A 24,257-nucleotide genomic window follows, 5' to 3' on the forward strand; every position below is an offset into this window, starting at 1 on the left:
ACCACTTATGTCATAGGGAAAATTTAAAGTAGAGCATACATTTGGGGGTATATAGCAAGGGTTCAGTTTTGATTATGTTCAGATTGAGATAATTATTAGACACCCAAGTGGATATGTTGAGTTGGATACACAAGCCTAGAGTTAAGTGCCAAATCTAATACATCAATTTGGAAGTCATCAAGTTATAGATAATATTTAATGAGACTGGATGAGATCAGCCAGGAAGTGACTATAGATAGAGAGGATGCCCAAAGCCTGAGTCATTGATACTCCAACATGAAGAAACTGTGCTAAGAAAGAATCAGAAAAAGAAGCTGAGAAGGAGTAGCCAGTGAGGAGGCAATAAGGTGGTGTGTGTTGTCAGAAGCCAGGGGAAGAAAATGTTTCAGGGAGAATAAAGTATCAACAACAAGGTCAAATGCTGCCCAAGATGAAAACCAAGAATTGACCATTGCATTTAGTGACGTGGAGGTCATCCATGTCCTTGATTAGAGTAACTTTGGTGGAGTGGTGTAGTCAAAAGCCTATTGAAGTGGGTTCTGGGGAATATTGGTAAAGAGAAAAAAAGAGAAGCCAAAAGCTCTTTTGAGAAGTTTTGATGTGAAAGACAGCAGAGAAATGAGAAGTGAGGTCCAGAGATGATTTTTCAGATGAGAGAAGTAACAATGTACATATATGCTAATTGGAATGGTCCCATAGAGAGAAAACAAGGTGCCAATTTAGGAGATAAGGAGAATTGCTGGAGCAAGTCCTTGAGTAGAAGCAGTAGGATCTAATGCAGATCTCACTAAACTATACCCTGGGGGCATGTCTGGTCTACCACCTGTTTATATAAAGTTTTATTGGAACACTGCAACCTCCATTTGTTCACATATTGTCTATGGCTGCTTTTGCGAGACAAATTTGAGTGGTTATGACATAGACCATACAGACCACAAAGCCTTAAATATTTACTATCTGGTTCTTTATTTAAAAAGTGTGCTAACCCTGTCCTAGTTCAGAAATAGAATGGCTAGGCTTAGACACGAGCAAGGACATTTAATCAATAAGAGAAGAAAAAGTAGAGCATATTGGTTAGGATGCTAGTAAAGGGTACATGCTGTGGAGAGAATTGAAGACATTTTCTGATTGCCTTTACTTTCTCAGTGACAAAGGACACAGATGTCAGCATCTGGGAGTAAAGATGATCTGAACTCTCAAGCTTTTTTCAGTACCATTTAGTGCATTTCTTTGAAGATCTAACTGGTAAGGTTAACATGAACTGTGAAAGACAGATTGTTTATATCAGCCCCCAAAATAATGTTTTGAGCATACTAACCAATTTATCGGATCAATGAAAATTCTTCCATTGGTCAAGTAGCTTGAAGACGAAATAATTGTTTTCTACCTGCCCAATTCTAGCCCTTCTGTTTTTCTTTGAGGTGAGGGCTACACAGAAAGAGACTTCTAGTTGTGCATACTACCTCCTGCAGTTCTACGGTCTAAACAGCATTCTGAAGGTAGTAAAACACATTACTCTAAGCCAACGGCTGGGGTTCACAGGATTCCCATATGCTAGTGTTTACCTTCAGGTCTCAGGTATTCAGTGTGTAACTGTTGGGAGATGACTCTTCATTGAGAGAAACTCAACAAGGAATGAAATCTGATTCATGATTAGTGAAGAGGAATCTCAGTGTGCAAAGACACCATGTCTTCCCTCTGGGTTCTGGTCCCTTTCCATGGCTGTGTCCCTGGAAGCTCACACCCTCCATTACCTCCCCAAGTCTTATCTTCAGTCTTTGTCCAATGCAATACATCAGTGACATAACCTATCACCCTGAGAAACAGGATTAAAGATCCAGGCTCTGATATTCAGTCCTAAATAGTTGGACATTCTGATAAGCCCCCTCAGTGGACATATTGTTGAACCACTACCTAGTTTGGCAAACTCCAACCCAGGCATTGCTCCAGTGTGTTAAAATGCAGTGGGTGCAAACAGTAAGGATTCAGTGGGTTATAAGAATGAGATGGCTGGGGTGCCTGGGTGGCTCAGTCAGTTGAGCGTCCGACTTTGGCTCAGGTCATGATCTCATGGTCTGTGAGTATGAGCCACGCATGGGGCTCTGTGCTGACAGCTTGGAGCCTGGAGCCAGCTTCAGATTCTATGACTCCCTCTCCCTCTACACCTCACCCACTCACACTCTGTCTCTCTCTTTCTCAAAATAAATAAACATTAAAAAAAAAAGAATGAGATGGCTAATGGCAGAGCTGTGCAGGGGAAATTCTGTGTTCATTTCTCTGTGCAAGGATTGGCAGATGCCTTTGCTTTCAATCCTTAATTCTGCACACACTAAATTCTCTTAAGCATTTATAAATAGGAAAAACAAAATAAACAAATTTGTTTTTCTTGGTTAGCCATGCTATTAGCAGGAACTCAGCCAAATTGTTTTTTAAATTTTTTTTTAAGTTTGTTTATTCATTTCGAGAGAGGGAGAGGGAGGGTGCATGTGCCCATAGGCAGGGGAGAGGCAGAGAAAGAGAGATAGAACCAAGCAGGCTCTGCATTGTCAGCACAGAGCCTGACACAGGGCTCGAACCCATGAACCTGAGCCAAAGTCAAGAGTCAGACGCTTAACTGACTGAGCCACCCGTTGTTTTTTTTTAGCTTTTGATTGAAATATAATATACACAGAAAACAGCACCAATTATAACTGTATAACTTGAAAGATTTTTTAAAATATTTTTAAAATATTTATTTATTTTTGAGAGGGAGAGACAGAGTGTGAGCGGGGAGGAGGGTCAGAGAGAGAGGGAGGCACAGAATCTGAAGCAGGCTTCAGGCTCTGAGCTGTCTGCACAGAGCCCAACGTGGGGCTCGAACTCACGAACCATGAGAACATGACCTGAGCTGCAGTCAGTCGCTTAACCAACTGAGCCACCCAGGCGCCCCTTGAAAGATTTTTGAAAAGAGAACACGCCCAGGTAAATAGCACCCAGATCAAGAAATGGCATCATGAACATCCCAGTGTCTATTGTACTAACACACCCCTATTTTGACCTCCAGCTTTACAGATGAGTTTTACCTATCTTTAAAATCTTTAAATGGAATCTGGAAACATGTCTTCTTCCTGGTCTGACTTCTATTATTCAAATTAGATATATGAAATCCTACTATAATTTTTACATATGGTTATAGCTTAGTTCATTCTCTTTCCTAAATAGTATACCATAATTATAGTATACCCTAATCTATTCTACAGTTGATGGACATTCAGTTTCTGGCTTAAGGCTATTACAAACAGTGTTGTTACAAACTTGCCTTTCTGTGAGATAGGTATTGCTGATCACAGATCTTCATATGTTCAGCTTTGATAGATAATGGCACTTTACCAAACTGGTTGTGCCCATTGGTATTTTAAACACTAATTCACATATGAAAAAAATGTTTAATCGAGGATGCCTGTATGTTAAATGATTGCATCTTGAAATTACAGAATAATGAGCTTTCCAAAAATATGCTCTGTAACTGAACATCAGCCTTGAATGGCTGTTATTTTAGATTTTTCAGGGAACCTCTGCAGCTATGAATGTCATAGAGAATCTAGTTCACTCATTTTGAGGATATGACCTGGGTTTCCCTAGAAATTTTCCTACCTTCATCCACACCAGATGCTTGCCTACCATCCAAATAACTTGCAGGCTCTCCAAATTTCCTAACTAGCTCTCACATCTCTTTCTTGTCTCCCTCTTCCTCCTGCTATGTTGTTCAAATTCTTGACCCTTCTCATCTGTAGGCACCTTCTACCTTCTTTCCTTGAACCCTTTATTTGCTCTCCAACTATATACATGCCCACCTGCATAAGAATGATCTTCTTAAAAAACTCTAAACTTGATCAAGCCTGAAATCTTTTTCTTTTTTTTTAAGTTTATTTATTTGTTTTGAGAGATGGAGGGAGAGAAAGTGTGTTGGGGAGGGGCAGAGAGAGAGGGAGAGAGAGAATCCCAAGCAAGCTCTACACCATCAACACAGAGCACGATGCAGGACTCACACAAACCGTGAGATCATAACCTGAGCCAAAATCAACAGTCAGTTGCTTAACCAACTGAGCCACCCAGGCACTCCTTGAAATCTTTTGCATTGCCTGTTACCTAAAAAAAATAAATTTCCTGATTATTTCATCCATTCATTCATTCATTCATTCACTTAGTGAACAAATATTTAATGAAGGCCTAGCATGTAGCAAGCACTTCAGTGGACACTGGGGATAGATTAGTGACAAAACAAACATAGCCCCTCCTCTCATGTGCTGGTAACTCACCTCTTGGACCCTTGCACAATTCTGCTCCAGTAGTTCCTAACTACTTGTGATTCTTTCTACCTTTATAATTTTAAGTTTGGTGCTTGCGGAATTGTGTGTCTTGTTAGACTTCCCTTCTCCGGTTTGTCCACCAGGAGAACTTTGAAGCTTCCTTGGGGATTCAGCTTAAATACAGCTCATCCATCTCCCCCTCCATCTCATGATTTCCATGAATAATGGAGTTTCCTTCTCTGCTCTTTGGTGAACCCCATGCATATTTTCTCCATCATGTATCACACTGTAATTATCTGTCAGTGTGTCTGACACCCTACCTTGGATTTGTGAGTTACTTAAAGTCAGAAACAACAGCTTAGTCACTTCTGTGTTCCAAAGATCTAGCTTAGTGTGTAGTAGGTTTTCAATATGTGAGTGTTTGGGGAAAAAAGAAGGAAAGAGGGAGAGAGAAAGGGAAGAAGGGGATTTTGAGCCCTTGAAAAAAAACTGATAGATCATGAAAATTATTAAGCCATGGAGACTTTGAACGTCTTGTACTCTGATCTTCTCATTTGTTAGAGCTGAAGAAATTGAGACCCACTCACTAGCTAGTTGCTGCAGGCCCCTTCTTCTCAGCATGGATCTGTCTCCATGGTTTGCCAACATTCTCAGTAGGAGAAAGGGATGACACTAACCACAATGGCTTTTATCCTATTCATCTTTCCCAAATTCAGCTTTGTTCCTACTCAGAGAGTCATTGTCCCTATCACCACCACCCCCCAACAGTGGCTTTGAATGGCCAAGTCCTGATGGCTTTGAATGACCAAATAGTTGAGGCCTTTTAGGTGAAGAGAATGAGAAAAGGAGCCACAGAGAAGGGGCCTTTTTTTTTTTAAAGAAAAAGAAATTATAGTCTACAAAATGAAATTGGGAAAGAGAAGAGAAGGAAGATCCAGTGAAGGGACCTGCCAGCACCACCACTAGCTGTTTCTGATGTAGAACCTGATTCATCAAAAACTGGGAATTCTCATAGACCTTCCTCCAAATTAACAGTATATTTAAAACTGGCCTCAAGAGACATGAGTTTCCTATATATATTCTTTTTATTCTGGAACATATACATTGAGAAAAGAATTTTCAAACACTAATATACTTTGTACAAAATGTGTCATTTATCCCAGTTCCTTTTTGAACTTGGGACCAATTTATGTTGAGTGAGCAATGGGTATAGGTCTGATTTTCTTCAAACAAAAATGATTAAGAAAAATAGAATGAGGTATCATGTATTGTTTTTAGCAGTGTATTTTGACACATAATGGAACATTTTGCAAGACGTCCTTGGGGGTAGAATATATATGCCAAAAAGATAGTCGTTTACAAATGTAAAAAGTTAGCCTTCTGGATTGATGCGTTTTATGAGATCTTCATTCATTGTTTTTCTTGACCTCTTCATGCTAGCCAAAAAGCCTATGTTGTTATCAGATATTCCCCTACCCAACTCTAAGAAAGGGCCAAGGCCTTACCAAGTCAATATACTGCACTATTAGTCTTGGGATTTTGTAGTCGTGATGTCTTTTGTTGTCAAATGAGACTCAGTCCACATGCTACATTTTTGTTTTAGAGGAGTATGAAAGATGCACAGCTTAAACTTTCAAACTGTTGAAAAAGTCACCCATGTGGAATGACTGTACAAAAGTTTAAAAGTTCGAAAGTCAACAGAGAGACATTCATAATAAAAAGAGGCGGGAACAGGCACTTTGGACATTAATCTCTTCCTTACACCTAGATAAGAACCAGCAATTGCTATTTTTGTGATTGTGGAGGAAAGTGCTCTGCCCTCCATCTTCTGGGTGTCTTTTCTGCATTCCTTAAGCAAGAGCTTCTTTTGAACCGGGCAGCATTCACAGGATCCATGTAAAGGAATGAATGCCAAACTGAAGGAAAGATATATACCCTAAGACACAGAAATGCTTGTGATTTCAGAGTATGAGCTGCTGTTAGCACAAACCCACTTTACCCCAGAAAAGAAAGGTGGAAAACTGCTTAGGCAGCAATGCCTCCCTTTTCCTTCTGAACACCCCATAACACAGAAGTTAGCTGCTTCCCCCTTGTTCCTATGCCTCCATCTTCTGAACCTTGAAGCTGAGTAAAGCCCCGATTGTCTATTTGTGTGGATTGCATTGAACCAGGCACAGCGATTAAGACAAACAGACAAACAAAACCATAATATTTTTGGAAGGGAGAAGAGCTCTAAAAAATTTGGCTTCCTTGTTTAATTACTGGGGGAAAACACCTGGCATCCTATAAGAGTGGCAGGTTGATCTGTGTCATCTACGGCCTTAATATCACCTGTCATTTTATGTTGCTAATGCATTAAATGCTTTCAATGAACAAGCCATCCCTGAGAATATTTTTTTTAATATTTTGTCAATGATTTCCCTAATGGCTATATGATAATAGTCATTCATTCATTCATTCATTCGACTGATACCTAATTGCCTACTGTGTACCAGGCAAGATATTGAGTGCCAGGGATAAGCTAAATAGACAAAAATGATTGTCTTCATGAAGCCTCCATAAAGGTGGGGGTAGGTGGACGATAAACACAATAAGACGGTGCCAGATCCTGAGACAAATAAAGTAGGGAAGGGGAATAGAAAATGCCGGAAGTAGGGGGGAGAGCATATTTCAATTTTAAATAAATTGGCCAGATAAGGTCACCCTGAGGTGATGACTTCTGAAGAAAATTGAAGATGATGGAGTGGGTCAAGTAATTCTCATGGAGGACAGCAGACTCTGAGACAGGTGTGTACTCGGCATGGGATGAGGAAGAAGGAGAGCAGCAAGAGATGAGTCAGAGAGGTTGGGGGAGGGGGTGATAGGTGACCCAAATAGTGGTGGGTGGCCACTGTAAGAATATGGCTTTACTTCCAGTGACACAGTTAGCTATTGCATTATTTTGAGCGAGGGATTAATTTGGTGTAATATATTTTCACAGGATTGCCCTGGCTGCTCTGTTGAAAAGCCATAGTAGGGGTGCAGAAGCAGAAACAAGGAGAACAGAGTGCTTGGGGTAGAATGATGAGAAATGGCTGGGTTCTGGATATACTCTGAGTGTAAAGCTATATATATATATATATATATATATATGCACTAATGGATTGGACACACGGCATGAAAGAGGGAACAAAAGATGATGTCAGGTTCTCTGGAATTGCATTAATTGAGCTGGAGAGCTAATTAAGGAGGGAAAATAAAAAATTTTGGACATAAAATACAAAATGGTTATTAGTCCAAAACAGTAGAATAAGCACAGGTGTGACGTGGTACCTCTCCTGAGATACTGTGAAAATTATGGTAAAGGAACATAAGTATGCAGTGATGAAGAGAATGAGATATGGCACTACAAGATGACATTTTTCAGTAAGTCTGCAGGGAGGATTGTGAGGAGAGTGTCTATGAAACAGAGTGGAGAGAATTCTGCACGGTCTAGGTTCCATAGAGAACTGTAGCCAATGAAGTCACTGACCCCCACTCAGAAGCAGTGGAGACATGCCCCCAAACTTGAGAACTACCAGCCCAGCAGAACACGGAGCAAGACTTAGGGGTGGAAAGAAGGCTGAGGAATTAAAGGAATATGGACAAAACTCTCAGCCCCTCCACCTCCTCCTCTTGCTCTGCATACATAATAATTGATAACCAATTACTTCCCAGACCAAAAACCTGAGAACTTGTTTTCTTGTGGAAGTGAACAAATTATTAGAAAAAAATCAGAGGGCGCCTGAGTGCCTGAGTCAGTTGAGCATCCAGTTTCAGCTCAGGTTATGATCTCTCAGTTCAGGAGTTTGAGCCCCACGTCAGACTCTGTGCTGACAGCTCAGAGCCTGAAGCCTGTTTCAGATTCTGTGTCTCCCTCTCTTTCTGCCTCTCCCCCACTCATGCTCTGTCTCTCACTCTCTTTCTCAAAAATAAATAAACATTAACAAATGAAAGAAAGAAAGAAAGAAAGAAAGAAAGAAAGAAAGAAAGAAAAGAAAGAAAACAAAGAAAGAAAAACATCATTGTAGCCAGCTTTGGAGTCAAGCATCCAGAGTAAAACTCTTGTGGATACCACACCATAGTGGCTGGCACCCACGTGCTCACCTGAAGGAGAAGTCTACAAGTTGGAAAATCTCACATACTTAGAGCTCCCAGTTATCCCCTCTGTTGTCCCCCTATAATGTGAAGTAGCAACAAAATGTCCACACGCTACTGAGAAAGCCTACATCATTGAATGATGAAGGAGGCCAAGAAGAACAAAATAAGAAATGATGACAGAAGATACAGGGGTAATTCAAGAAACAAATAATTAAACTAAAAAATTAAAATAGATACCATCTTCAGAGAGAATTTTGAATATATTATATTCATAAGATAACAAGATGTTCTGAAAAATAGGAAACAAAAATAAAATCTTTTTTTTTTTTTTGGAAATCTAAAGATAAGATAATGGAATAAAGTCAAAGTTCTACACAACTGTAGTGAGAAGAAATGAAGGAAATCTCCCAGAGTGTGGACCCAAGCAAAAACCACAGTGAAGGCAGAAAACAGACAAGGAAACATGAAAGACAAAACAACAGCCTTCAGAGAGAAAAGAAAAGGGGCTTCTGGATGGCTTAGTGGGAAGAGCATGGAACTCTGGACCTCGAGGTCGTGAGTTCGAACCCCATGTTATGTGTAGAGATTACTAAAACACACACACAGGAAGAGAGAGAAAAGATAAGAGATACAGGTGCAATCAATCTGAAGAGTGCAAGAGAGAAGGAGAAAACAGAAGAGAGGAAAATATGAAAGACATAGTGCAAAAAAATACATAAGAGCTAAGAACAGATACTGTCTTGAAGATTAAATAGCACACATAGGAATGGACTAGGTTTAGGCAATATGAGTAGGAAGCTGGAAAATATTAGATAAATGAAAACAGCTTAAGTTTCTTCTCCCCCAAAGAAAATTAAGGTAAAAGGAGAGATAAATGTATAAGAAAAGTACTGTACAAATATAAGCGCTGCTAAAAGCATGCAGAATTTTCAACAACTGAAGGAGCAGTCCAAAAAGGATGTATGCTATGTTGGTAATGAGATTGTTCCCTTTTGATCTGTATTTCCCTGATGATGACTGATGTTGAGTGTCTTTTCATGTGTCTGTTTGCCATCTGGATGTCATCTTTGGAAAAGTGTCTCTGTCTTCTGCCCATTTCTTAACTGGATTATTTGTTTTTTGGGTGCTGAGTTTGATAAGTTCTTTTTAGATTTTGGATACTAACCCTTTATCCCATATGTTGTTTGAAAATATTTTCTCTCATTCCATAGGCTACCTTTTAGTTTTATTGATTGTTTCCTTCGCTGTGCAGAAGCTTTTTATCTTGATGAGATCCGAGTAGTTCATTTTGCTTTTGTTTCACTTGCCTCTGGCGATGTGTCTAGTAAGAAGTTGCTGTGGCCGAGGTCAAAGAGGTTTCTGCCTGTGTTCTCCTCTAGCATTTTGATGATTTCTTGTCTCACATTTAGTCCTTTGATCCATTTTGAATTTATTTTTGTGTATGGTGTAAGAAAGTGGTGCAGTTTCGTTCTTCTGCATGTTGCCGTCTCATTTTCCCAGCACCATTTGCTAAAGAGACTTGTCTTTTGAAAGCCATGTAGTTCATGGTGATGGGAATAGAACAAGAAAGATAATCAGAGTCTAATACGTGACCCTGCAGAAAATTATATTTGCATTTTTGTAATCATGTAAATTTTTATTTTATCGGTTTTAGACTTTTAGAATCAATTTATATGCAAATAACTGAAGTCAATTATGAACAGTAAGCAAGATAAAAACATTTCAACTTTGATCATTTTACAAGCAAATTTAAGCTAACAGAAGTTGAAGGTAAAAGTATTAGCAGGTAAATGTTCTCTTCTTAGAAGCCACGTGATGCTGTCTTTAAGTGGTGGATTAAGAAATGGTTTAATCATGTTGCTAAGGTTGTAGAGGTGACCAGGAGAAAGGATAGTGGTAACAGAATTCTATCAGGAGGAAGGAAGAAGAGAGACAGCACAACAGATCAGAGTTGGATATTGATAGTTAAATTCTAAAATCAGTCAATCAAGAGAAAGCAGGACAAATATATCACTTGGAAATATGGAATTAACTCCCAGAAATTTAAGAATAGAAATGAAAATAGCTGTCAAGAAGCAAAACTAGGGTAAGAGTATCACAAGCAATCATTGCTTTTTGTTATAGCCCCTCTGGACACTTTTATTTTTAAAACCAATGTATGTGCTTATTTGATAAATAATTTTTTTATTTTTTTAATGTTTATTTTTGAGAGAGAGAGAGACAGAGCATGAGCAGGGGAGAGGCAAACAGAGAGAGGGAGGTGCAGAGTCTGAAGCAGGCTCAGGCTGTGCTCGCTTCGGCAGCACATATACTGAAGCAGGCTCAGGCTCTGAGCTGTCAGCACAAAGCCCGAGGCAGGGCTCGAACTTACGAACCATGAGATCATAACCTGAGCCAAAGTCGGACGTTTAACCAACTGAGCCACCCAGGTGCCCAAATAAATAATAAATTTTTAGATTAGTACCATTTACTAGGCATGTGTTGGGGCTGTCACTGGTCTAAACATTTAATATACATTATGTCCCTTAATTGTCACAAGAGCCTATGAAATAAGACCTATGATTTCCTCCTTTTTATAAGGCAAATGGATATTAGACAGGTAAAAAAAAAAAAAACAAAAACAAAACAAAACAAAAAAAAAACTTGTCCAAGATGATTCTATCAGGCAGGGGTTACATTTGACCTTGAATAATAGAAAAGCAAACCAAATGGTAGCTTAGATAAATTAAGGATTTTTCATTTATTACCGTCTTGTTTGGTTTGGGTTTTTTTGTTTTTTTTAATTTTTTTCCGCTCATGCAGCAAGAAGACTAAAGGTAGGTTTTCTGGACCCTGTGATTCCCATGGCCATTTCCTCATAGACAAGACGCCTCTGTGGCTCCAGCCATTGCATGTGTGTTCCCAACAGCAAAAAGAAACGAGCCTCTACAGCAGAAACCACATTTTCCCAGACTTCTGCTAACATGTGGTTTCCTGTGTCACATTGCCACCCTTGCCGCTGGAGTTACAGATTTTTCAGTTATTATATATTGCTGGCCTAAATAATGTCAGGTTTCAGTGAGGAGAGAAGGAGAAAATAGATATCAGGTGGTACTGAGCAGTGGGTCCCACAGCTAGAGAGTAGCAGAGTGGGGTCTGAAATCCAATAAAATTTATATTTAAATAAACTAGCAGAAGCATCAATAATAAGAGAGTCAGTAAGAATGATTACATAAACTAATAACAGTATTTTAATGTTAAATTAGTAGACAAACACAAGTTGTATTCAAGATTCATTCTTCCAAAGCAGTAAGAAAATGACCAAAGATCAGGCAACTGGAACCACAGGCAAAGAGTAGTTTTCCCAGTATAGGAAGGGCTGACAGATAGAGTCCTTACCAAGAGCCAAATACCCCTGCATTTAAAGGGGAAAAAATCCAGCTTATAAAAGATTTGAAATAAAGATGGGTGAGATATAGGGGCTCCTGGGTGGCTCAGTCAGTTAAGCAGCCACCTTCAGCTCAGGTCATCATCTCACGGTTCATGGGTTCGAGCCCCACCTCGGACTCTGTGCTGACAGCTCAGAGCCTGGAGCCTGCTTTGGGTTCTGTGTCTCCCTCTCTCTCTGCCCCTCCCCAGCTCACACTCTGTCTCTGTCTCTCTCAAGAAAAACAAAAAAATTAAAGATGGGGAGGTATAATTACAGTATTTGAAACAAATTGATTTCCAAATGAGAAAATTATATTTTAGCAAAATTCCATAGGTTGTTATAACTTAACGAGGAAGTACCTGTGTGTAGCTTACTAATCAAATTTCAAGGAATGCAGTTTTAATTTTGTGAGATTTCACTTAATGGAGAAAGCAACACTACTTTACTCCCAAGAAATTATGATTGTTCTTTTTATTCCACTTGATATACATCTTACCAAAAAAATCAGCTGGATTGTCTTTTTCTTTAAAATTTTTTTCACTTGATCTCCTCAAATGGAATTATTTTTTAACAAATAAACAATGGTATCAAGTATAATTACAGACCCTGCTTACACACACTTGCTCTCTGTAGTACACAGCACTCCAGCGGGTTCACACCAAAGTAACGATTAGCGTCAATACTGCTAGGCTTACAAGAAATAATAGCAAGTGTTTTCGTCATAGTCCCATGAGGCTTTTGGAAAGAACCATTTCCAGAATGTGGTGGGTAGACATGAAAGCCATGGAAAGGAAGCTTTAAGGGTTTCATATCAGGGCACTCAGTCAACATTTTCTTTATTGTACAAAAGAGCAATGACTCAGTAAACTAGCTCGAGGGGGAGGAGAATGTCCCTTAGCTGAGGCTCAACATACACCTGAGATTCACAATGGTATAGCTGAAAAACCTATCATTGGGAGAACGTCGCCAAACCAAGTATCTTTCTCCTTTCTTTCACACTGTGCCACAGATGCTGTTCTTTTGAGAGGCTTTATTCTTTTTCCCTTAGAACTCTCTTAACATTAATTTTAACTTGATTTCACCACATTAAGCTTTTACCATTGGGCGGGGGAATGTCAAACAGGTGTTGGAAGAAGACTAGGGACATACTATGCCTGTTACCTCTCAAAATGCACATACTTGCATATTTACATCTTGAGCATTGCACTTTCAATCCTGTGAACTCTTCCTTAGGTCATCAGGGTACCCATGTACTACAGCAGTGTTTCACTTATCTGGAGAAAGATACTTGGGAAACAATTCTTCGGAATAGAGCCCAAAGCGTAAAGCAAAACTAAAGCATGTCTATGAAGCCGATGTAGATGCCCTAAGCCCTAACACTAAAGCTTCTCTACTAACTGGGGAGCCTCCTGAGCTCAATGTTGCACACAGTACTCTGAGTTCTTACAACCTATTGTAGCATCGTTCAAGTTACATTAAGAAATATATGAAGTAATTACCCAAATGCTGTAGCCAGGAATAATGATTGAATACTCATAACAAAGAAAAAGACATAAAAATTAATTTTAAAAGGCATTAATTATAAAGCATGGATGTCATTCTCTTTCCTTGACACATTTCATTCATTCATGAAGTCAACCCAAGTCAAAAGTGTGGATTTATTGCCTATTTTATAAAAAGAATGGGACACAGGGGCACCTGGATGGCTCAGTCTGTTGAGCGTCTGACTTCGGCTCAGGTCATGATCTTGCAGCTTGTAGGTTCGAGCCCTGCTTCAGGCTCTGTGCTGACAGCTCAGAGCCTGGAGCCTGCTTCGGATTCTGTGTCTCCCTCTCTCTCTGCCCCTAACCCACCGGCATTCTGTCTCTGTCTCTCGCAAAAATAAATAAACATTAAAAAAAAAGAATGGGATGCAGAACTATGAGATCCAAGGTATAAACGACACATATCCTTTTCTTCCACCTGCTTTTCCACAGTACTCCGATGAATGGATATATGTATTGTTCTTATTCTCTTTCATTCTCTGCTCACCGCTTCTCCCCCAGTTCCAACGATTTGGCCTCATGGATACTACTAGGTTCTTACCTGACTAGACTGTTCTAGAGGTAGACCAATCAGAGACATTTGTCAGGATTTTTCATACTGACAGTGAGGTCGTCAGACTATCTCTGGTGGTGGGAGGTACCATGTGCCACAACTTTTGATGCAGTTGGTGCCCATGGGAACAAAAATAATATCAGTAGAAAAAATAATGCCACCAGGAGTAGAGAGCAATGGAAAAGCAATAAAGACGATCTCCTTGGCTTTTAGGCCCCAGGTTCCTGATGTCTTATATTATATGTATCTTTTTTTTTGCTGCAGTTTGCACAATTTTTCCTTCAATTGCAGGTAATCCCCAGTGTCCTTGATAAATTCTCTTATTTCCTAGGCTAGCTTAACTTGTGCTTTTGTCAATTGCAGCATGAAGTTGTTTGAATCACATAGTCTTTTGAAAGTAATTATGCATCTTTCCTTGATATTACATCATTTGAGTAATATAATTTTCTAGTGTCCCAATAGTGATAATACTGGATCCTAATATGCTCCCTGTCTTTTGTCTTCTTTTGATAGCTATATTTTATTTGACAACCATTTCTCACTGAGGAGGAGATGAACACTTTGACTATAAGATGTAAGACTGTCACTGCCACCTAAAAAAAGAGAAACTGTACCAGAAATTTTACCAAAATTCTAAATGTTCGATATACTATCATTTAATGCAGTGACTTCTCCAATAGTCCTTTTTGCTTTTATTTTTTTTAATTTTTTTTAACGTTTATTTATTTTTGAGGCAGAGAGAGAGACAGAGCATGAACGGGGGAGGGGCAGAGAGAGAGGGAGACACAGAATCGGAAGCAGGCTCCAGGCTCTGAGCCATCAGCCCAGAGCCCGACGTGGGGCTCGAAATCATGGACCACGAGATTGTGACCTGAGCTGAAGTCAGACGCTTAACCAACTGAGCCACCCAGGCGCCCCCCTTTTTGCTTTTAATGAAAGCCTTTGTAACCCATAGACCATCTTTTGCCGTGAAAAGATTCTTTACTGTACCATTAAGACAAATGCTCAGTGATATGAATTCTGATGCATGCCAGTAAGTGAGAGAAATGTGCTCAGCCAGGCAATGCAACTCTGAATGAGCTGCACAATGTCCCTTCTTACTTAAATCCCAAACCGTTACCAGCCTCTGAACAGAGATAATGGGAATGATACTGTTATCAGTGATGGCAGTAGGGGGGGGTTGCCAAAAAATGAAAACTAGGTGGACAGCTATTTAAAATTGTTAGGACCTTCATATATCTCACAAATAAAATATATCTTATGTAAAGTATTATTTATTCCAGAAACCTTTTAAAACTTGATTAAATACAATAGATGGAGAGATTGAGGCATCCGAATGAGGCCCTTTGGAAGTACTTGCTTTTAGATTATCATTTGTCAGTCCTTTTACTTTATTAGGGTAATCATTGACTCATAACTTTTATGTGTATTCAGTATTCCTTTTAGAATATTTTTCTTTCCCAAAGAACTCACTGCATGAAGACATGTTTCAGAGGGCGGAGGCTACAGTCTGTCTTTTCTGTGTGACTCCAGCTGCTTGGTATCAGGTCACAGCCATGGCCTGGGTGGATGCCTTGCATGCCATGATGCCCTGAGTGCCATTTACAACACGCAGTCACTGTGTGGCACTTTGTTTCTCTCAATAGGACTGATAGTGACCACCGGCCTGTGCTTGAGCTCAAACCACAAACAAATCTCTCCCCTTTTTAAAGACAATGAGCACAAATACTCTAAAAGAAAGATGGGTTAAGAATGTTAACAGGGGGGCACTTGGGTGGCTCAGCCAGTTGTATCCAACTTTTGATTTCAGCTCAGGTCAGGATCTCATGGTTCATGAGATTGAGCCCCACATCAGGCTTTGCACTACAGCGCTGAGCTTCCTTGGGATTCTCTCTCTCAAAATAAATAAATAAACTTTAAAAACAAGAATGTTAACAGGAAATTTGCAGAAACGAAAAAGTAGAACAGCCCCAACACATATAAAATGATTCTCCACTATCCTGGTAAATCAGGGGTGTTTATTAAGACCATGCAAGATCCCACATTGCATCTATCAGATTTGTGAACATTTTCTGAAAGCCTAATAATAGCAGGTGTTTTTGAGCATTTGGTAAAATGCAAGCTCCCCTACACTGCCAATGGGAACATTGTGTCCTTATCATTTTGGTGAACAAGTATCAGCATCTGGTACTGATGAAGATCCATGGATTCTAGGAATTCATAATATTGAATATATTCAATATTCTATATTGATAGAGAATCTCCCAGATGTGGCTTAAAGCAATAAGAAATAGGTTTGTACAAACAAGACTTTCTGAAGGAAAAAACTATAAATGTTCATCAATAAAAAAACGGATTAATAAATTATACATTCCTATAGTGGAATAGTATCGTAGGTAAAATTAGTAACTAGACACACATGCAGAAGCAAGGATACATTTAAAGATATAATATTGGTTGCAAATAGTCCCTGGCCAAAGATGCATAAAGTATGATATGATTTATGTAATATTTTAAATATACAAGGGTCCATACCAGGGACCAGCAAACTTTTTTCTGTATAGGGCCAGATAGTAAATAATTTGTCCTTTTCAAACTCTCTTACAACTACTGAATTCTGCTATTGTAGCCTGAAAACAGCCATTGACAATAAGTAAATGCACAAGCATGGCTGTATTCCAATAAAACTTTATTTACAAAAACAGGTGACAGGCTGGCTTTAGCCCTCAGTCCTCAGTTTGCTGAATCCTAATTTATCCCCCATGAAAATAGATGTGGTATTGACATCCAGATATCAATATAGAATCTGGTCCTGGAGAAAGGGAGAAGAATGAAACTAGAGAGAAGCACAGCGTGGAATTAATCTGTACTGCAAAATCTTAAGGATATATTTTTCAAAAAGTACTGAAGTAAATATGGCACAGTGTTAACATTTGTTACATTTTGATCTGTGTTACTTAAACTATTCTCTGTATTTTTATGTGTAAGAAAAATACATAATACTGAAAAAAAAGATTAGAACAAATGCATTAAAGTTTTAAAGATAACATAACTCCAAACCTTGGGAGGAGAAACATCTGCAAGAATTCTATTTCTTCCAGAACCCTCTGTCTTTGCCTGTATATCCCTTGCAGCAAAAGTTAGGCCAAGAAGTTAAGAGTGTGAATGCCAAAGGGAGAAATTTCTCTCTGTTCTCAGAACTAGTCATTATGGTTGAACTGCTTCATGAATGGCATTTGCATCTAGGGCAAGGGTCGAGCATTTGTGATTGGATCTCTCTTTACATTGGTTAAAGCAAGTGTGAGTAGAATTTGTGACCCACTTCTATCAAAATTCCAAGACTTTAGACCTGTACTCTGTGACTGGGCTCACCCCAGTCTCCATCTTATCATTTCTCCTCTAATTTCATCATTATAGCATGTCGATAAGGCGTTTAGTTCATAAACTCCATAGGTTGCTTCATCATCATAGTACAGCAGTAAGGTATACAGATTCCAGGGCCAAATGTCCTGGGTTCAAATCTCTGGGGTGCCTATAATGAGCTGTGTGACCTTATGCCAATTATTGATCACCTTAGCTTTCTCATTTATACAAATGGGGTGGTAGTAACAGAATTTATCTCCTACAGTGCTTGTGAGGATTCAGTGAGCTAATTATTTGCCAAATGCCTAGACTAGCCCCTGGTAAATGCTGAGTCACTGTTTTATATGGAATACATTTAAGTGGATTTACTTGTCTTTTTCATCTTGTTTAACTGTATCAGCCACCTTAAAATTTTCTAGAACAAAATGACAGAGAGCACAATATCTGAGAGTACAGGGTTTGGAGCCCAAGAAACTAGTGATCTAATCCCAAACTGTGACTTTTATTAGCCCTGAGAATGTAATTCACAAGTGCTTTGTAACTTTGAATCCTCCTCTGTAAAATGAGGCTAGTAACAGTACCTACCTCCTAGAGAATTGTTGTGAGAACTAATGACAGTATTATTGCAAGGGACCTAGGTCAGTGCATAGTAAACACTCAAACAGTACTTTTAAGAGTAATGGACAATTGTGAAACAATTGTTGGCAGCATTAAGCAAACACCTAAATCCTGTGCCAAGAATGGCAGAACTGAAATGCCTTTAGAAATGCAAGTGCCTTAACTTTGTGACCCGGTAGAGAAACTTTGTATCCATAATGGTGTCAAGACTGGCGCTTACAGTAAGTGCACCAGAACCTCTGGCAGGGGTGGGGTGTGGAGGGGGGGATAGTGAGGGAATTTCAGAAACAGTCTTGCATATGTTAAGACACAAACAGGTGCATTTAAACTCCAGATGAAATTCCATGGAAGTTGACCTTCAGATCAACTAGTTCAGATCTCTATCTAGTTCAGGTCTCTGTTGTCCCCTTCATGGGAAAAGATTGATCATAGGACAGAAAACATCATTTAAGAAGCTTCAGGGTTGAAACAGCAGAAGCTGGGCCAAGCTTAGTGGCAATCATCAGAACCTTGTCTATGAAAGTGGAAAAACAAACCCTCCAGATTAAAATTAGAAGCTGTCCTTCCAGTGCCAAACTCACCAGGGCCCAGTGTTGAATTTATGAGAACACTGCCAGGGTGGGATCAGTCTATCCTGCAGCAAAGCATATGCCATATCTCAGGAAGAGCCAAGGCTGCTTTCAGCGACTTTGGCCATGTCTTTTTAGGCAGGCTGTTCTTAGCACAGCTGTGAGATCTCTTTGGTTATTCTAAAACAAATAACCAAAATAATTTCTTTATTTGCTTGGGGAGCAAGTAGACAAAGATTAGAATAATGTTTCCTAAACCAGGTCCTGGCACACATTACTACTCAAAATACTCTTCCTGGCCTAGCAGTGTGCTCAAACAAACATCAGTATGCCTAAAAAATACAAGGGTTTCTCGAAAAATATGTGGATTCTGAGTCTGAAGATCTGGTGTGGAGCTTAAAGTCCTTCATTTCTACCAAACTTTCCCTCAGTGCTGCAAGTCTACTCTAGAACCTTGCTACCCATAGCATGGATCAGTATAGACTTCACTTGGGATGTGCATTCTCTGTCTCCTACCCAGACTTCCTGAATTAGCATCTGCATTTCAGCAAGACCCTCAGAGATTTCTATGTACATGCAAGTTTCAGAAGCACTGAACATATGGGAATCAATTCCCTCAAGGCATTGGTTGCACATCCTCTACACAATGTAGCTACTTCTGGTACCCAAAAGTTCTGAAATATGTTATCCTGCCATAGCCGACTCTAGCAGTGCTCTGCCCATATCCTTTCCAATCCTTTTCCATCTTCACACACAATACCTTGATGGCTTTCACTTCCAGCAGCCAGCACCCTTGCCTCTGTTGGCTGTTCCTTCTGAATGCTGGAATCCCCTTTGTGTACTATCAAGAAAAGCAGAAGTACCTGGGGATTTCCATCACCTCCAGCAGCCCTTAACCAAGAGTAACAGGCACAGGGACTGCCACATTCCAGCTCTATGCTCTTCATCAAAACTCAACTTTGATGTGTGGTCTACATCAGGATGGAGAAGGCCAAAGTTCCCATGTGCCTGAGTTTGTTTGGTGTCACACCCTTCTACTTTCTTACCTTTTCAGTCCTGCTCAGTCCACTATAAATTTGCCATGGAACGCTTTATAATAAACCCATTCCTCGTCAGTCCTTGGCTCAGGGTCTGCTTCCGGGGAATCCAAAGTAAGATACGTGCTGTTTTAGCTCAGGATGATAGAGACAGAAACCAGTACCCAGGCAAGAGTTGGGTTATTTCTAAAGTTCCCTTGATCACTGCTTTAGTCCCTGAATCTTTGGTTTAGCCTGCGTCAGATTTTTTGAATATCTCAAAGAGCTGCAGGAAGCCAATGAATTCTAGGAATTCCACACGTAGAAATTTAGATGTTCACGTTCTAACAATGTGATGAAAAGAAATTGTGCTTTACTTTCTGAATTAGCTAACCGTGGCTGTGTAGTGAGGGTGGTGATGATGCTATCCTTTGGCTGACTTTATAAAAGACCCATTATAAAAAGCTAAGCATCTAGAAGATGGGCACTGACCAAAGGCTACAGCCACAGCCACAGCCACCCACTACCTGTGGCTAGTGAATACTTGGAAGGTTGCCAATGTAAATTGAGATGGGCTATCAGTGTAAAACCAATACCTCACTTCAAAGACTAAGTACACAAAAAGAGTACAAGGGGCACCTGGGAAGCTCAGTCAGTTAAGCATCTGACTCTTGATTTCAGCTCAGGTCATGATCTCAATGTCATAAGATCAAACCCCATGTCAGGGTCCACACTGAGCTTGGAGCCTGCTTGGGATTCTCCTTCTCCCTCTCTCTCTGCCCCTCCATTGCTCACACTTTCTCTGTCTCTCTCAAAATAAAGAAATAAACACTTTTTTAAAAAAAGAATATAAAATAGCTACATTTTATGTTGATTACATGATTAATATTTTTGAAATATTAGTTAAAATAAAATATACTACTAAAATTAGCTTGAGGTGCCTGGGTGGCTCAGTCAGTTAAGCTTTCAACTTTGGCTCAGATCATGATCTCACAGTCATGGGTTCAAGCCCCACACTGAGCTTTGTGCTGACAGCTCAGAGCCTGGAGCCTGCTTCGGATTTTGTGTCTCCCTCTCTGTCTGCTCCCTGTTCCCACTCTGTCTCTCTCTCTCAAAAATAAATAAACATTAAAATATTTATTTAAAATTAGCTTCACCTGTTTCTAAATTTATTAATGTGGCAAATAGAAAAATTTAAATTACATACATAGCTGATGTTATATTTCTATTGGGCTGGCTATAATAGAGATCTTATCTTTCAACCTAGAAGGTCAGACCCAGTTAAGTTTCCCCAACTCTTCATAATGCCTTCACTGTACCTATTTCTGGTATGGAATTGGCCCCCTAGTAAACATATGATATGGTACATTGACCTCAATTACAGATACTTTCACTGATGCGTAAAGTTGCCATGGAGGTAGAAATGTCTAAAGTCTGACCTTTAGCTCAGAAAATATTATACAAGAAGCATATTGTAAAAACCAGGGCCAGTAGGTAATTACTCTTAGTTTAAAATGATCAAATTTGAGGAAATTTATTTTAAAGCTATTAAAGAGTTATTCCAGTGCTTATTTGCTTATACATGAAGTTTCGTGGTCAGCTATTTTCCTTCCCTCACAGTTACTCTGGGTCACATCTTCCAAGTCTTCCACCAATAGTGTATAGAGTTCGAGGCCTCCAAAATTACCTCCTAAACTGGGATAGCTTCCTAGCTGAGTTCCTTCTTTTTGGTTTCTCAGCCTCAACTCCATTCTCCACATGGCCAAGAAAGAGATGATCCCCCTAACGCACAATCCAGCCTCGGCTCTCCTCCTCTCTCACCCTACAAAAGGCCTTCAGTGCTATGGGATTTCTTGCTAGATTCTCTCTGGATACCTCCACAGACATTAAATGCTCTCCATACTCTGCCCCAACTTTCCTTTTTTTTCACTGCAACTACCCTTATTTTTTGCAATTCCTATGAGACTACTCACCATTCTCTCTAAGTCTTACCTCTGATTCTTCTCCCAGACAGTTTTCTTTACTTAGAATTCCTTCTTCCTTCTTCCTTCTTCCTTCTTCACCACTCTATACCCCAAGTCCTATCTAAAATGTTACTGTATTACATGATGGTATATTATCAATACCTTAAGTCAGAAGGCAAAATACAGAAGACCAACAAAACAAAGTAGAAATAAACTAGATGGAAAAGCTGTTGAACTAAAAAAACATGGTTTCTTAGCTCTCATGTCCTTTTCTCTTAAAGAATTGGGGGGGGGGGGGCGCCTGGGTGGCGCAGTCGGTTAAGCGTCCGACTTCAGCCAGGTCACGATCTCGCGGTCCGGGAGTTCGAGCCCCGCGTCAGGCTCTGGGCGGATGGCTCGGAGCCTGGAGCCTGTTTCCGATTCTGTGTCTCCCTCTCTCTCTGCCCCTCCCCCGTTCATGCTCTGTCTCTCTCTGTCCCAAAAATAAATAAACGTTGAAAAAAATATTAAAAAAAAAAAAAAAAAAAAAAAAAGAATTGGGGGGGGGGGGGTAGAGTGGAGGCACAATGTTAATTCTGTGTTAAAAATTATCACCCAGAATGGAACTTCAACTTTTTTTGTAGATTTACTCTTTTCTGTTTTCTTGGAAGCCAAGTGAGAACACTGGTGAGCAGTGTGAGGTAGGGATTGGATTAGGGGAGTAGTGAGAGGCTGCTAGAATTGCTGGGGAGACAGAGTACGGTATACAGTATGACTTTGTGACTGCAACTGATTTTAAGAACTTGTAGAACTATAACTAACATTTTAAAGTTCCCTGGTATAGCTGCTTTGGCTTGAGTAGCAAAGTAGGAAGATTACATTTGCAGGTGCGTTGAAAATATATTTGACTCTATCTTGAACTCTTCGGTAACTCTTTCTCTCTTTACAATGCTAGGAAACTAGTAAAAAGTACTTGGTTACTGAAAGGCAACATACCAGTTTTCTATCAGTAAGGATTTTTAAAAGCAGACAAAATTTTGTTTATGTGATAAGAACATTTCCTTCAAAAGGAGCAGTTACTCAGGGCTTTAAATTTAATTATGTCATTTTTATAAAAAAGAAAGAAAGAAAGAGAGAAGACAAGTAAAGGAAAGAAAAGAAAAGAAAAGAAAAGAAAAGAAAAGAAAAGAAAAGAAAAAAGAAAAGGAAAAAGTCCCTAAGGCATACAGATTGAACTAATTTGTCTTCCTGGTAGCCTAGCTAAAAACATGTGTCTAGAGGCTGTACAGTATGCAAGCTAATGCAAGTGTGATTTACATCTTTCAGGAATGGACAAATGAGGTTTTCAGTTTGGCAACAAACCTGCTGGCCCAAAACATGTCCAGAGACGCATTTCTGGAAAAAGCGTAAGTAGCCCTAATTTTATTGCTAAGGGTGTTGCTTCTTCTGAGTCAGTTTCCTTTCTCCTTTGTGAGTTTTTTGTTTATGCTGCACTGGCTTCTTACATTGATAAACATAAACTTCCCTTTGGGATTTGTTAGAGAACTGATACCTCCAGTGTTTAGAATTGGTAAACTTCCAAGAAAGATTGCTCTTTCCTCCAAGCTGCACATCCGTGTTAGGCTGAGCTCTCCTGAATGTCAATGCCTTTGACACACAATAAGGAGACACGTCCAAATCCTGGCAGCTGTGCTCAGAACCAAAAATTATTAATTTCAGAGGGTCCTCTGCTTCTACATACATATGCCTGTGTCATATCAATTATTTATCTGAACAAGGAAAAGAACAACATACAGTACTCATTTCTCTAGAGTCTTAGATCTCTGATAGATTCTATAATAACTTCCCTGCCTACTTAAGTCATAAACTGATGTTCTGATTCCTGCCCGCAGATCCCAGAAAGTGTTAGTAAGAAAGGAGAAAGAGAAAAGATGCAGAGGAAGGCACAGAATGAAAAGGAGGAGGAAAGACAAGCAAAACAAGATTACTCAATCACCCTGGAATTACACAGTCTTTCTAAAAATAATTTGACCAAGGAAAATAATGATTTTTGCCAGATGAGCAGCAAGGAAAATTTGCTGTGTTCACTTTGGAGGCTATGGATGTCCAGGGGGTTGGAAAGCCTTGAAATCAAAACCACAAGCAGAAACATTACTAGGTGGTCCTCTGTTTACTTATTAACTTTCTCTTTTCCCTGTTCTTCTGTAAGACATACCCACCATTCCAGACCTAAGACTCCAGCCTACATTTCTTTCTTACTTTTCTATGAATTGCTTTTACTGTTAATACTGCACAGGTCATTACTTAAATGCTTTTTCATGTGATCATCTCCTCTCTAGTTTATCACCTTGATGACCTTTCTAATGCCTCTCCCTACCTGCTGCCTTTCTTCTCTCTTTTTACTGTCTTTGAGTTTATCGCCCTTCATCTATGAGAACTTTCTAGAACATCTAATGTGCCAGGTAGAGTTAGTGGAAGAGGACACAGATAAAGAAGACATTGTATCTGAAACATAGCATGTTATAGCTAGTAAAACATCTAATTGGCTAATCATTATCTATTTCGGATATCCCTTTCAAACAAGTGTATCCCTATGAATAGCTGCTATGGGCATTCTAGAACATGCCTTTTGATGAACATGTTATAACCATTTCTGTTGCATATATATCTAGATATGGGATTGATGGGTCATAGCATGTGCAGTTTCCTAAAGTGGTAATCCCAATCCACACACCCATGAGCAGCATTCAAAATTTCTGTTGCTCTCTCTCTATCCATATGTCCAAAAGCAGTTGAGGAGATAAATACAGTAGTTGTATTGACACAATGGAATA

The 24,257-nt window shown here is 39.5% G+C and overlaps 1 protein-coding gene across 3 annotated transcripts in view; it reads left to right on the top strand.

Annotated features, from left to right (window-relative positions):
- Window positions 1–24,257, top strand: part of PLCB1 (phospholipase C beta 1) — a 702,259-nt gene that overhangs the window by 457,166 nt on the left and 220,836 nt on the right. For all 3 annotated transcript variants that reach the window (XM_043602867.1, XM_043602869.1, XM_043602868.1), the window contains exon 5: window positions 22,750–22,829. In XM_043602867.1, coding sequence (XP_043458802.1) covers window positions 22,750–22,829 — 80 coding nt within the window. The remainder of the gene's footprint in view (window positions 1–22,749; window positions 22,830–24,257) is intronic.

This window comes from Prionailurus bengalensis, chromosome A3, assembly GCF_016509475.1.
Source record: "Prionailurus bengalensis isolate Pbe53 chromosome A3, Fcat_Pben_1.1_paternal_pri, whole genome shotgun sequence".
Lineage (NCBI taxonomy): Eukaryota > Metazoa > Chordata > Mammalia > Carnivora > Felidae > Prionailurus > Prionailurus bengalensis.